The 13,616-nt window shown below is 48.7% G+C and overlaps 1 protein-coding gene and 1 long non-coding RNA gene across 8 annotated transcripts in view; one reads left to right on the top strand and one right to left on the bottom strand.

The window, feature by feature from the left end:
- JADE1 (jade family PHD finger 1) overlaps window positions 1–13,616 on the top strand; it is a 206,857-nt gene that overhangs the window by 181,429 nt on the left and 11,812 nt on the right. For all 7 annotated transcript variants that reach the window (XM_074378656.1, XM_074378651.1, XM_010952558.3 and 4 more), the window contains 5 exons: window positions 1,713–1,900; window positions 4,456–4,667; window positions 7,503–7,670; window positions 8,873–8,989; window positions 12,342–12,863. In XM_074378656.1, coding sequence (XP_074234757.1) covers window positions 1,713–1,900; window positions 4,456–4,667; window positions 7,503–7,670; window positions 8,873–8,989; window positions 12,342–12,863 — 1,207 coding nt within the window. The remainder of the gene's footprint in view (window positions 1–1,712; window positions 1,901–4,455; window positions 4,668–7,502; window positions 7,671–8,872; window positions 8,990–12,341; window positions 12,864–13,616) is intronic.
- On the bottom strand, window positions 10,474–12,500 carry LOC123616182 (uncharacterized). The gene is made up of 3 exons (XR_006724059.2): window positions 12,248–12,500; window positions 11,858–11,970; window positions 10,474–10,696 (listed from the first exon to the last, which is right to left on the bottom strand). It is a non-coding gene; the product is annotated as an uncharacterized LOC123616182 (long non-coding RNA).

Genomic DNA, 13,616 nt, shown 5'->3' with positions numbered 1-13,616 from the left:
AGGGAACATTTGGATGTTTGCACAGCTGCTTCCTCTTTTCCTCTGGGAGCAGCTCTGCTGGAGAGAGGTGTCTGGCCTTACTGGGTCCTGCCGTGGTCGACTGCACCTTTGGGGAGGACGGGTGTGAGCAGGCCTGCCAGGTTAGGGTCGTGTCAAGGTGGAGCTCAGAGGAGGAGTAAATTTGATGAGTTCTCCTTGGATGGACTTTGCCCAATTGTTCTTGGGGATTTCTCTGGATTTACTTCTAAACCACTTTTCCCCTTAAAAGTGTGGAGGGTTGGGTCCTTGATGACCTGCCTCAGCACGAAGCTAGGCTGATTTGCTCCCATGGCCTGGAGGCTCCTCCTGGAAGAGAGCCCGCGTGCCTCTCCTCCTGCTGTGTCGTCAGTCAGCTGCCTGCTTTGCGAAATGGACTCTTGCACCATTGTCGAGTGTGGGCTGAACTGACCCCTCGGCCCTCACCCGAGTGGTGACTATCCCTCAGGCACTTGGGATGATCGAATCTGATTACTGTGTTTGGGATCTCTGTGACAAAACATGTTGTGTCCACACAAACACGCAGGCTTACGTGACCACTCCGATGCCTCCATAGGCCAGACGCCAGCCTGTGGAGTGGATGGAGTGTCTCCCTGGGCTCTGCAGGATAAACACCGTCTGTTTGCCTTAGAGTCTGCAGCATCAACTGTTCAGCACTGGCGATTTCTGTCCAGGAGTTAGGGGCCCAGTATAAGAGGAGTAAACGTTAACACAGCTTATGGAAGGTTTTAGCTGAAACCCTGCTCTTGGTTGAGCAGGAGAAATAACTTGAGTTTCCCCATCTCCGTGTCATGTAGATAAAATCACTCTGGTAATGATCAGGGTGATGGAGGTAGTTTGACAAACTGGACAACTGGGTGTTAATGCAACCTACTGACACACAGAGAGACCTGGAGGGACTGTGAGGCTCTGTAGGGCCCCCGAGGCCACCTTTGCTCTCAGGAAGAGGCCTCTCATTCCCAGTCGGCAGCGATTTGACCTTCTCGGTGTGCTGTCGTTCTTCTGAGTGGGGTGTGGTGGACAGCACTTCTCCAGCTGTTCACAGGCTAGGGGCGAGGGTGGAGTATAGGAGCAGAGGGGACTTGTGTTCCCATCATGGGGTCCCCAGTATGTGTTGGGAGTATCTCCCACTTGGCGAGGACTCTGATTCTCAGGCTGCTCAGTAATGGTCAAGGCCTGAGTTTTAGAACCAGAGGCAATGGATTTCTCCCCTCAGTTCCCCAGCGTTCTGTGCGTGCGCTGCCTGTGTGGCTGCTCTCATTTCCTCAGTGTTATTGAGAACCCAGGCCTTGGTGGCCTCCAGCAGGGGCGGACAGACCTGGTTAGTGGGCAGTGATTTATCCCTTGACACTTAGGGAGTCAGTGCTTTCGTGTTGCCAGCAGGCCAGCAACTGCTGCTATAGATGGTGGCAGGGCAGGGGCGTTACAGGAAGCCTCGTAGGAGAAGCTGGTTTTGGAGACTTCTGCAGTGTTTTTACTTGAAACTGTTTCCATTTTGGGGACTGAAATGACTCCTGTATCATTTTATTAGCAGTGTCGTTAGGGTGTTTAGTCTCTTAACCTGGCAATGACCTGGAGTTTGGGGGTTGGAGGGGAAGCTAACTTGGGGCCTTCTGACAAACTTCTTTTTGTGTGGCAGAAGGGTAACCTGGCTGCCCTGTTTTCTTGTTAACTAGGGTCGTGTCTGAAGAGAAGTCCCTCATGTTCATCAGGCCTAAGAAATACATCATCTCTTCGGGCTCCGAGCCTCCAGAGCTGGGCTATGTGGATATCCGGACGCTGGCCGACAGTGTGTGCCGTTACGATCTCAATGACATGGACGCTGCGTGGCTGGAACTGACCAATGAGGAGTTTAAGGAGATGGGTGAGAGAGCCCGTGGGCTGTGGTTTGTTAACGAACGATGAGTAGAGAAGTCTGTTAAGCCTGCAGGTGAGAGTGGAGACTCCTCACCGCCTGGCAACGCCAGCTCCATCACAGCCTGTTAGTCTACGAGTCATGGGCTCTTTGTTGGACGTGCGCTTGTCCGGCTGTGGCAGGTGTGTTGAGACGGACGCCGAGTCTGTGTGTGGCTCGTGGACGAGAGTGGTGGGATTGATGAGGGATGAATTCTGTGCGTGTGTGGAGCAGGGTCTGCAGTCCCTGCCCCGATTTCCACCCCTCCCCCCACTTACTTACTTCAAGGGAACAGTCCAGAGACATGAAGCGCTTCCCCAAGGCCACAGAAGGTCTGGTCCACACAATTTCCTGCTCTGGTGGGGTTTTTTGTTTTTCCCTCAAAAAAAAAAAATTTCTGCAGTGCTATTCAGATCTTCAGCTGTGGCTGTTTTTTCACAGTAAACTCCACTCCATCCAAGCTCACCATATTCCAAACACATAGTTGTGTTTTCACCTCAGTGATTCTCCTTAAGTCCTTCTCCAAACACAAGTGCTTTTTCCTCTTACCCGTTGATCTCTGTCCAGGCTTACCTTTGGGGAAGCCCTGCCTTGGTTGAGTGCCCTGCCTGTCGTGACCTCTTTTCTATAAGTTGGTCATTTTTGTGTACATACAGCTCGGGGCTCCTGCACCTCATCTGCCTGCATCTCCTGCTGTCAAGACCAGGATGGCACTTGTCTCACACACCACTGCTGATAGCTCAGGGTTGCCTCAGGTGTGGTGATGGCGAGTCTAGGAGGTCAAGCTTTGGTTCCCTGTGAGAGACTGAGAGGGTTAGTGAGCATCTGTGCTGTAGGTCAAGGTTGGGAAGTGGTGGCACGGGCTACTTGTGTGCAGTCTAGCACTCGGGAAATATTTATGCAGTGTTATGCAGCTGATTTCAAAGTTCTGAAGGGTTAAGACTGTGTCTTGTACAGATCCCTAAGCCTGGCGTGTGAGGGCTGCTCGTGTTGGGCTGCCACTCTGCTCCCCAGCCTTGGAGTGGGAGTGATGGTGTGGACTGTTACTCAGATACTTGAACAAAGTAATTTCCTTCCTCAAAGTCCTTGCTTTTAGGTATTAGGGTCCAGAACGTTAGGCTGGGAGGAGGTTGCTTTACAGAGTGGCCAGAAGTTTTCAGAGCTCTCTTGGAACTGAGTACTATATTCCAGCTTCATAGATGATGAAGTTCTGCTTTGTAAAGACCCGCACTTGACTGGGTGTCCTGTGTTAAGTCAGAGGGACAGACAGCCAGGGACACCAGAGACCTCTGGATGGTTTTGCTGGGGAGTGCTGGGCTACCTCAGCAGATTGCAAGGTAGTGCTGAGAGTTTTGGCAGGATAAAGGGTGCACTTGTATGATATAAATTGAACACATGCTTCAAGATGTTTCCTTTGGCTTTTTTGGTCATTTTAATGGTAAAAATTATAGGGCGTAGGATGATATTTTCAGAGCCAGTGGTGTTTTTTCAAGCTGGTAAGAGGAATTGAGATGAAATTAGGGGGCTGCACAGAGACCATCTCCTCATTAAACAGGGCTTGAAATGATAGGTGGCTTTTTGGAATATGTGTTGAGGGCTTATTGCAATGTCAGCGCTAATGTGTTCTCCAAGTTTTTAAAGACTTGAGAAGTGTTAATTAAATTTATGATAATGCTAAAAAGTTGTTGTTGGCTGTAATGACATTTTTATTGTTTCTTGCCACTTAAATATGTTTGACTGTTTTTTACAACCTATTTTTTTTTTTCTTTCTGCATGAGTATTTTCATTGTAGGAAGTTTGGGATACGTCTGCAAATGGAGGAAAATAAGAGTCTTATCCCACTAGCTCTAACCACGATAACCGCTTGAAGTTTATTTTTGATCATTCTTGCATAAGAATGCATTTTGTTTGATTCACAAGGAGCTGTCTCCTTTGCTTCAGACATTCCTTGTGTTTCCTGCGTCTTTCATGCGTCTGATTAACTATGCGTCTCAACTTAGTAAATTCAGAGAGTGAGGAGGGATAAACCAGGTAAAAACATTTGAGTGTTTACGGTGAAGGCTGTTCACAGAGCACCACTTTAAAGCAGCAAAAAAGGAATGTTTTTGGAAGAAAAAAAAAACCCCAAACTGTAATATGTGGTCATAGTTTTAAAGTCGCTTACATGTTAGTTGTTAAGTATAATAATATTGTAATGAAATGACAGTCTAACAGTATATGTGTTTAAGATCCTTGAACCCTTTTGGGATTTATCTTCGGCTTTTCTGCTTGCAGCCCTCCGGTGCCTGACCGTAAGGAGCAAACTGCTGTGGGGAAGGCTCCTCCTGCCTTTTGATTTACAGACCCTTTCTTGGAAGGGTCTGAGAGGCACTCAGTAGAGAATATTTGGGGCACTCAGGATAGATTTGTTTATAGTATTATTTATTCTTTGTGAATTTTTTATAAGTATAAATAAATGAATATTGTCTTACAATATTTATTCATATAGATTCATTAAAATGGGTTTTGTGGCATTTTTCGTCCAGGAATGCCCGAGTTAGATGAATACACAATGGAAAGGGTGCTGGAGGAGTTTGAACAGCGATGCTACGACAACATGAATCACGCTATAGAGACCGAGGAAGGGCTGGGGATCGAGTATGACGAGGATGTCGTCTGCGACGTCTGCCAGTCGCCTGACGGTGAGGACGGCAACGAGATGGTGTTCTGTGACAAGTGCAACATCTGTGTGCACCAGGTATGTCCCTCCTGGCAGGGTCTATGAGTTAAAGAAGTGTGCCTGACCCTTCTGTTCTAATAGGTCCTTACAGTGTTTGAAGTGTTTCTTGCTACTTTTACAACCAGGAGAATAGGATCCTCTGTGGAACTTGTTCTTCCTTCACATAGTGTTCTTATTCCCGTCCACAGAAGTCAGGTTTATAGAATATATGAGCCCCTCTGCCCTGCTCTGTTACCTGGGTGTAGCTATTAAGAACACTGGGAGAAAACAACTCTTGGGAAGGTGGTTCGTTTGCTGTGTCAGTTTGCTAGGGCTGCTGTAACAAAGTGCCACAGGCTGGATGGCTGAAAGTAACAGAAATTTATTCTCTTGCTCTCTGGACACTAGAACTCTGAAATCAAGGTGTTGGCAGGGCCGTGCTCCCTCTGAAACCTGCAGTGGAATCCTTCCTCTCCTCTTCTAGCTCCTGGTGGTTTGCTGACAGTTGTCGGCGTTTCTTGGTTTGCAGCTGCACGACTCTGGTCTCAGGCTCCCTCATCAGATGGTGTCCTCCCTGAGCATCTGTGTCTGCACACATGACCGTCGTCTTGTAAAGACACCAGTCATACTGGATTGAGGGCTCATGCTACTCCAGTGTGACCTCATCTTAACTGATCACATCTGCTGCGACCCTATTTCCAAATAAGGTCACATTTCGAGGTACCAGGGTTAGGGCTTAACTTTAACATGTATTTTGGGGACACAAACACATAACGTTTGCTAACATGTGTTAGTATGTAAGCCAAGCCCTTGAACAGCAGGAAAGGGGCCCCTTTTCTTGGAAGTTACTTCCTGTCCTCCCAATGCCAGTAGGATTTGGTGGTTGCTTCAGTAAGGATGAGCACCGGGTAATTTAAAAAGCTTGAGTCTCACTCTTGACTCTTCATGGCTGTCAGTTATTTTTTAAGGCAGTAATGAAATAATTTGTGCTTCTGTGGGGGTGCGTGTTCGCACATGCTCTTAGTTAGAGGCTGTCCTGAGGTACTTTCTTTGAATTCACTTGTTGATGCCGAGACTCGTGTGGGATAGTTGCTTGGGTGACCTCCTGGGAAGAAGAATCAAGTTGGCTCCGTGAAGCTCCTAAATAGCATTTTCTTTATCCTCCGTCTGCTTCCTGGGCTTCCCTTTGGCCTGAGGACTGTGCTGGCTGTGGCCTTGCCCCGCCTCATCCTGCCGAGACAGGAGACCACGGTCTCTTGCTTATAAAGTCATGTTTTGGCCCATCTTGTAGCTTTGGATTTTCAAATTATCTAGGAGCTTCCTGGTGATGATGGGGGAATTCATGAGCATTGTGACTAGTGTTGTTGCTTTTTTGTTTCAGTGTTTTTTTTCCTGCCATTTTACTTTTTTTTTTTTTTTCCCTGAGAAAAAAATGTTATTTGGAAAAAAGGGTACTGCTTGAAAACTACTCAAACCCCTGTTTTATAAATGAGTCAACTGATGTCAGGGTGGTCTGTTCAGGGTGCTGCCATGGGTAGTGGCAGAGTTGGAACTGGATCTGGGGGCTCGGGACCCCCCACCACATCCCCATGCCCGGTCTCCTTTCTTTCAGCCGAACCGCAGTGTGTCTTTCCTTAAGATTTCTTTGTGGTTCCTTTTTTCTTTTGAGAAATTCTTCATGACTTGTCTTTAAGGCATCCTTTACTTAATCTTTTAATTTACTTAGACTTGCTTTTCCAGTTAAAAAAAAAAGTTACTTCTTCACGTGTGACATTTTCTAGAATGCCTGGTATAGACCTTTTTAGGATTTGAAACCTTAATAGTGTCATTTAGCTCCTCTAAAAAGTTTTTTTTTCCAGTAAGTCTGTGTTGACAGTGGCTCTTTCATGGCACCGACGCAGCGCTCCTGAGTGCCAGTCTTGGTGTCACTTAGCTTCACTGAGCTCTCATCCTGTGGTTTCCTATTTTGCGTCCTGGTATTCAGATTGCATAGCGGCTGTGTTTTTCCTGTCTGGAGGATTGGAGCTCTGTTACTCTGTCTCTCCACTTCCTGACTTGTAGTTCATTTGAGGATAAAGTTCTGAACAGTTTGGTGTTTTTACAAGGCTCTGAGTGTGCTCCTGGTACCATCATGGTTTTGTTTCTTCACTTCTTTAATGTTTGCCTTTTCTTTCTCTGAACTATGTTGATGACTTTGAGTTGCCTTGATTTCTGCAGTTTTTGCTGTCCTGTCTGATTTTGCCATGTTATGCAGAGCAGGCTTTGTTTTAAATACCAGCTAAAGAGGCCAAATTGTCTTTGTCTAGAATGCCTCATTTTCCCATGTCTTGTGTTCCCTTGGGAGTGCTGGGGCCTAGGTAGGAGCGTCTCCTTGACCTGGGGATGACGCTGCTCCGTAGTCCCCTCTCGTTCCCACTGCCATCCCATGTGGTAGCTTTGGGAGACTCTCAAAGCTCTGTTTTTTTCCTCACTTTGTATCCCACCCACATCAGTAAATCCCCCACTGAGCCCTGGAGAGCGAGGATTTACTGCCCAACATTTAGAAACTTGGTATAGGTGGTGTTTGCAGCAGTTCAGCAGAGTTTTTGTAAACCTTTTTGTCCTTAAGTTCTTTTTAGGACCACCTTCTGGTAAATAAATAAATGTGTGGTACCCACAGATCTCAGACACCTCCTGACTGCTGCTGTGAGCCTGCCTGGCACTTCACCTGAAGGAAGAGGGTCGCGGCTGGGTGGACATGGGAGAGCCTCTGTTTTGATGGTGGTTCTGTTAAAATCTTTCTAGGTATTTTAAAATTAATTAATAGGCACACTGGGAAAAAATAACTCTTTTCTCTTTGTCTCTTTTCCTTGGTGATGTGCTGTGGCTTGACAGGCCTGTTACGGAATCCTCAAGGTCCCAGAGGGCAGTTGGCTGTGCCGGACCTGTGCCCTCGGGGTTCAGCCCAAGTGTTTGCTGTGTCCTAAGAAAGGCGGCGCCATGAAACCCACCCGCAGCGGGACCAAGTGGGTCCACGTCAGTTGTGCGCTGTGGATCCCCGAGGTGGGTGCGCCCCCCCGCGGCTCCGTGCGGGGGCCGTGGCTGTTCATTCTCATGGGGAGCCACTCAGAAGGCCGCCTTGTAGCTGATGAGTGAAAGGACACCTGAATTGCTATCCTTTTCTTCACATTAGTTGAATCCCAGGCGTGCTGCCGTCTGGCCACTCACGGTGCGTAAACTTGCGGAAACAGTAGCTGGAAGTGGCGGCGAGTTGGGCTCTCGGGTGGGCGTGTTGAGACTCCCTGCAGACGCCACTGCGGCTGGCCCCCCACTGCCGACACGCGCCTGGGAGTGCCCCTGTCCTGCCCCCGCACACAGCACGGTTGTGGTTGGAGGACCACTGCTCTAGGCCACGTTTTTGTGATTTTTTTTAATTAAGATTCTTACTTTGCCTCAACCTTCTTAATTTCAGGTCTGGTCTAATTTATTTCAAGTCCCAGACCTTGACTAATTTAATTTGCATGGCTCACTTTGAGAGTATCATTTGTGATTCACATTTCATCATTTTTTGGTGTATGATTTTGGTGCATTTTCCTCCAGAGGAAACTTATCTGGGGGTGATTTGGATTGAGGCTTCGAGACTTGGGTCTTGGTAGCACAGGATCTCACGGTTTGGTGTTAGCAGGGATGTGGTTCAGTGATCCAGGCAGCATGCAGAGAGGGTACCTTATTTATCCCGGTAGTTCTGCACTTTGAATGTGGTAATTGTTTCTGACTGAAGAGAGTAGTTTTCTTTAGTGGGAGAGAGATTACAGGCAGTTACTATTTATGCACTCCATTGTTCACCGACGACTTAAGCATATTTAAGGTGGGTCTTCAGTCTTGACCACTTCTCTGAGGGTCAGAGGTGCAGTAGGTTACACTGTCCTGGTACATGTGCACCTTTGCTGTCAGACACTCGCTGAGCAGTGAACATTCCAGTTATCCGAGTGTTTCTGCAAACGGGACTTCTGTCTCAGATGACCCCTGGAGGACAGAGCACAGGGACTAGGCTGTGGTCTCGTGCTGCTGGCCCAGAGCTGGCCACTGTGCTGTCCTGATGCTTTAATGTGGGGCTTTGCCTGTGCGAGGAGGGCGAGCGCCCCTGGCCACCATCTGGTAGGAGGTCCACGGGAAGGGAACGAGCCTTTAAATTTCTACCATTTGTGTTCAGCCTTTGCCTGTCTGACGGCCTCTGCCCCGTCTTGCTGTTTCTCGGCCTCTAGGTGAGCATCGGCAGCCCAGAGAAGATGGAGCCCATCACGAAGGTGTCTCACATCCCCAGCAGTCGGTGGGCACTGGTGTGCAGCCTCTGCAACGAGAAGTTTGGGGCCTCCATACAGGTAATCAACTTAGCACAGCACCATCACCCTTCACTGCCTTGTGGGGAGCAGGACATGGGGGTGCTTTGTGAAGTCACCATTAGAGGACTTGGAAATGGGACTAGAATCCAGGAAGTGGGACGAGGTTCTCACAGCCCGTCTGCGGTTGCTGAGGAATGTCTCCGGCCTGGTACACATGCCTTTATTGGCAGATTGTATCCAGTGTAGCCAGAATCCCAGCTGTAACCATCTCAGGGCAACTCAGAAGTCTGATAGAGCTGCAAGGCAGTTCTAGTTTGTATCTGGTTTCTCCCTTCCCGCATTAAAGCCTGGCATCTTGGCTCTTTCCACAGGCTGACAGCTCTGGGGAAGAGCCAGAGTCTTGGCCTGGAGGGTCAGCCTCCCCCTCACCTGCCGAGCGGCAGACCTGCCCCTGTAGCTGCACCTGCCACTGCTGGTTTCTGAGGTGTGCACGTGGAGGGTGTCGTATCTTAGTGTACACTGTTTGAAATCAGCTTGGCATGCTGGTGTTTTTGCAAAGTTAGGTAAAACAGGGACTCCTCAGGAGCATCAGCTGGGTCTAGGGACACCCTCGAGGTGCTGCGCCAGGGTTCCTTGCAGAAGCTGTTAGCTTGAACACAGTCTGGATATCTGATTCTTTATGGCAGCGTGTGTAGGGGAGGGTGAGAGGGAGGGTGGGGAAGGGGAGCTTGTACGTAAAAAGTTTTACCTGTAGTTTCTTTGTCCACATACAGGCAAGTGTAGAAAGTCATAAGGTAGATAGAATCAAGGAGAGAATATAGATGGCATGCTGTTTTCTCACATTGTCTAAAGCACTACTTGAGAAGTTAATTTCTGGGCCTCACATTTTTGGTGTCATGACAGTCATGCCTTGAGAGGCCTGAAATGCTGTTCCACTAAGGTCTCCAAATGCTGTGTGTGGCTGACAGTTGGCCCTTTGAGTCTGGCTCTTCCTCTGGGAGGTATCAGCTCAGGGCCACTGGCTCTTCCTCAGTCCCTGTGTCACCTTCTGAGAGCAGAGGTGCTATTTTGGGGTGGCTTCTCTCTCGATGCAGAGAACACAGTGGCTCAGCAAAGACACAGACTCCACAAACTTGGCCAAACTGCCAGTCATGGGTTTTAAAGAAATGACCTCATTTGGCAAAATCAGTTTGTATTTTGGCTGATAAATACTTCTCTTGGTAAAGTATCCACTGACTGGTGGGTTTTTTTTTTTAAAGAGTTTTTGTTTTGCACGCCAAGTAGTTGTACTTTTCTTCATTATCACTTCCACTGGTGTTCAAGAATCCAAAACGTAACAAAAATATTCAGGGGGTGAGGCATGAGACGGCTGGTGGGATTTGGCTGTGGACCTTGAAAATAGTGCAGATTTTTGTATGTGAATGGAATCTGCTTAAAACTAAGACATGACAGAAGCCCCTGGCCTGAGAGTTGTCCTGGGAGGGAATGGAGGAGGAATTTTTTTAAAGCCTCAAAATTAAAAAAAAAAGACATCAGAGCTGGGTGTGCGTATGCGTGTGGACTACCCACGTGAACACTTGCAGGAATCGAGCTGTGACAAACCAAGGAAAATGGAAGTCATTTTCTTCCAAGTTACCTGATGTTCTTCTGAGGATAGAGTTTACACCCGTTACTGAGCGAGCACGCCAGTCCTGGTCCATAACTGATGTTTACAAGAGGTCAGCGAATGGGATCTCTGCTTCTCTTCTGAGAAGAAGAGACAATAAAACGACTTTTTTTGTTGCTGTTGACCTCTTTTTCCCAGAACATTAATTTAAAACAGAAAAGCCATGGAAGGTTGATGATTTTTCATATCTGCACAGATTAGATTGATTTTATTAAAGAATTCCTGTCTGAAATGTCTGCAGCTGGGCAGGCTCTGGCTTACGTTTCTGTAACATCTGTTTGCTGAGTCAACCTGAATAGGAAAACCCAGAGGAAGGCCATTTGGCGCCTTTACAAAGTCCCATGTAAATGTTCTGCTGCGGCGCGTTCCCCTTTAAGGTCGGAGTGCTGAGTTACAGTGTCGTTTAAGCCAAACACGGGTAGTGTCTCTGTCATCTGTTCCCACTTTACTTCCCACTTGGATGCGTGCTAAGGGGGAGCACTTTGTCTCTTACTGGTAGTGGCCAGGTGTGTGTGTGTGTGTTCTGCCACTAAAGCTGACTTCACACATTTCTTGGAACTGAGGTTATTATTATAGATAAAATTACAGATTTATGTTAGTTCATGTGCTTTAAGTGTTTGCAGTGGGGGGATTGATTTTCTGTGAAGGGAGCTGGATTTTCTGTACTTCTGGGTAAAAGAGACTTTATAATAATGGAAGAAATCATGACTGGCAGTGAGTCACCTCTTAAATACTGAAGTGATTAGGGCAAGAAGTCCCAACCCAAGGCTCTGCCGTTCGCGGTGATGCCATGCAGGCCTGTTGGATGAGCTTAATTAAGCTTTTCCGCTGGCCTGTGGCCACTCGGGTCTGTTCCTCTCTGCAGCCCTGGCGTGCCTGGGATCACTTGGCCTCACACAATACAGTGTTGCTTTTTAAGGGACTGGCTTCAGTCTCCACAAGGAACCTCCTTCCAGGGATTCGCCCAGCATGATCAGATGGGGAGAAGTTAATCACTTTTCTCCTGCTAGGCCTCCGGCTTGCTGCCTGGATTCAAGGCCTTGCACTCTAGCCCTGGTGAGGCCTTTGTGGAGGAGGGTTAGGAGGGGCGGGGGGAAGGCAGAGCTGGGTGATGCCTGGTCTCTGGGCATCGGGTCCCTCACAGGTCTCAGTGCTTGGACCCCACTGGCCTGGAAGCCTTCTGCACCTGGTGAAGCTTCCTTGGGTGCAGAGACCTCTCCCGTCCTCCGTGCTGGACTCACCTGATCTCCTCTTCCTTTCCACTCCTTGGAAGTTGTTATTCACCCTCCTCAGTCTTGAGTGGCCCTTGGCTGCTGGGAGCAATGTACCGTTTATTTCCCCCTTGTGTTGGGACCTGTCTTGCGGGAGGTAAGAATGAGAATTCACATTCCTTTAAACACTCTGACTAGTGGCCTTTCTTCCTGCGGAGATACACATGCCACCTATGTAATTGTGTCCTCTTTAAGAGGTGATTTGGATGCAGTTGCTTTTCTGAGAAAGTTATGGTTTGGTTTATGAAAAAAGAGGTCCCTTAAATCCCAAGCCTTAGCTTACCGAAGACACGACTAGATCTGCCAGGGTTAATCCACGTAAAGCTTGCCCGTCCCGCCCCGCTCAGAGTGCGGCTGTACCTGTGCATGTAGCTGTGAGGCACCCGGCACCCAGGGCTCCAGTCACTGTCACTCTGTAACCTCTCCTCTCTTGTTCTCTGCGTGTTCTTGCCAGTGCTCTGTGAAGAACTGCCGCACGGCCTTCCATGTCACCTGTGCTTTTGACCGCGGCCTGGAGATGAAGACCATCTTGGCGGAGAACGATGAAGTCAAGTTCAAGTCCTACTGCCCGAAGCATAGCTCACATCGCAAACCCGAGGAGACCCTCGGTGAGGGGGCCAGTCAGGAGAATGGGGCTCCTGAGTGCTCCCCCCGGGATCCACTGGAGCCCTTTGCCAGCCTGGAGCAGAATCAGGAGGAGGCTCACCGGGTGAGTGTCCGCAAGCAGAAGCTGCAGCAGCTGGAGGATGAGTTCTACACCTTCGTCAACCTGCTGGATGTTGCCAGGGCCCTGCGGCTGCCTGAGGAGGTAGTGGATTTCCTGTACCAGTACTGGAAGTTGAAGAGGAAGGTCAACTTCAACAAGCCCCTGATCACTCCAAAGAAAGATGAAGAGGACAATCTAGCGAAGCGGGAGCAGGATGTCTTGTTTAGGAGGCTGCAGCTGTTCACTCACCTGCGGCAGGACCTGGAGAGGGTAATGATTGACACTGACACCTTGTAGTGACTTAGAGAAGAAGATTGCAAAGAGGCGACCGCTTGCCCAGAGCAAGGAATGGTAGCCAGTTCATTTGCTCTCAGACCCTCGTACATACTGCAGCATGAGGTTGTGTTGGTTAAATATATTTATGGGCTGGTAAACTCACTGTACATACATGCAAGACGGCCACAGAGTGGGGAGCTTCTCTGATTTAAACACTTTCCCATTAATCCTTACTGTTCTTCTGCAGGATCAGGTGGGGTGTGTCTTCCCCCCTTCATTCTAGAGCTAAGGGGAACTGAGCCCCAGGAAAATGACCAAGGGATTGGCTCAGAATTGTTTACAAACTGAGTTAGAAAACCAGAATGGGTTTAACTAATAGTGAGGGGTGGGTGTGGGTGGAGGTAGGAAGACGTCTGGTCAACCTGGGGAAACACAGGTGCTGGTTATGGGCTCATTAAAGAGAGCGGAGCACTGCCTCTCTGGCCCAGCTTTGCTTCTTGGCGAACTCTCAGGGCCTTCCCGGTTCCGTCACAAGCAGAGCAGGCTGTGGGTGCTGACGTGTGTGTGTGAACTTCCGTATACACGCATCTCTGTTCCCGAAGGGGCTCCTGGCAGTGAGGTGCTAAGTTGTCACTGAGGCTCTGCATATACTGTGTGCACGTGTGTGTGTCCATGTCTGTCTGTGGGCTGTGTCTGGTGTGGATGTGGGGTGGGATTCCCGGTGCACAGGGGCCTCCAATCTGACAG

This window comes from Camelus bactrianus, chromosome 2, assembly GCF_048773025.1.
Source record: "Camelus bactrianus isolate YW-2024 breed Bactrian camel chromosome 2, ASM4877302v1, whole genome shotgun sequence".
In the NCBI taxonomy this organism is placed as follows: Eukaryota; Metazoa; Chordata; class Mammalia; order Artiodactyla; family Camelidae; genus Camelus; species Camelus bactrianus.
Note: the sequence above shows the minus strand (reverse complement) of the source record. Positions and strands in the feature narration are given on the sequence as shown.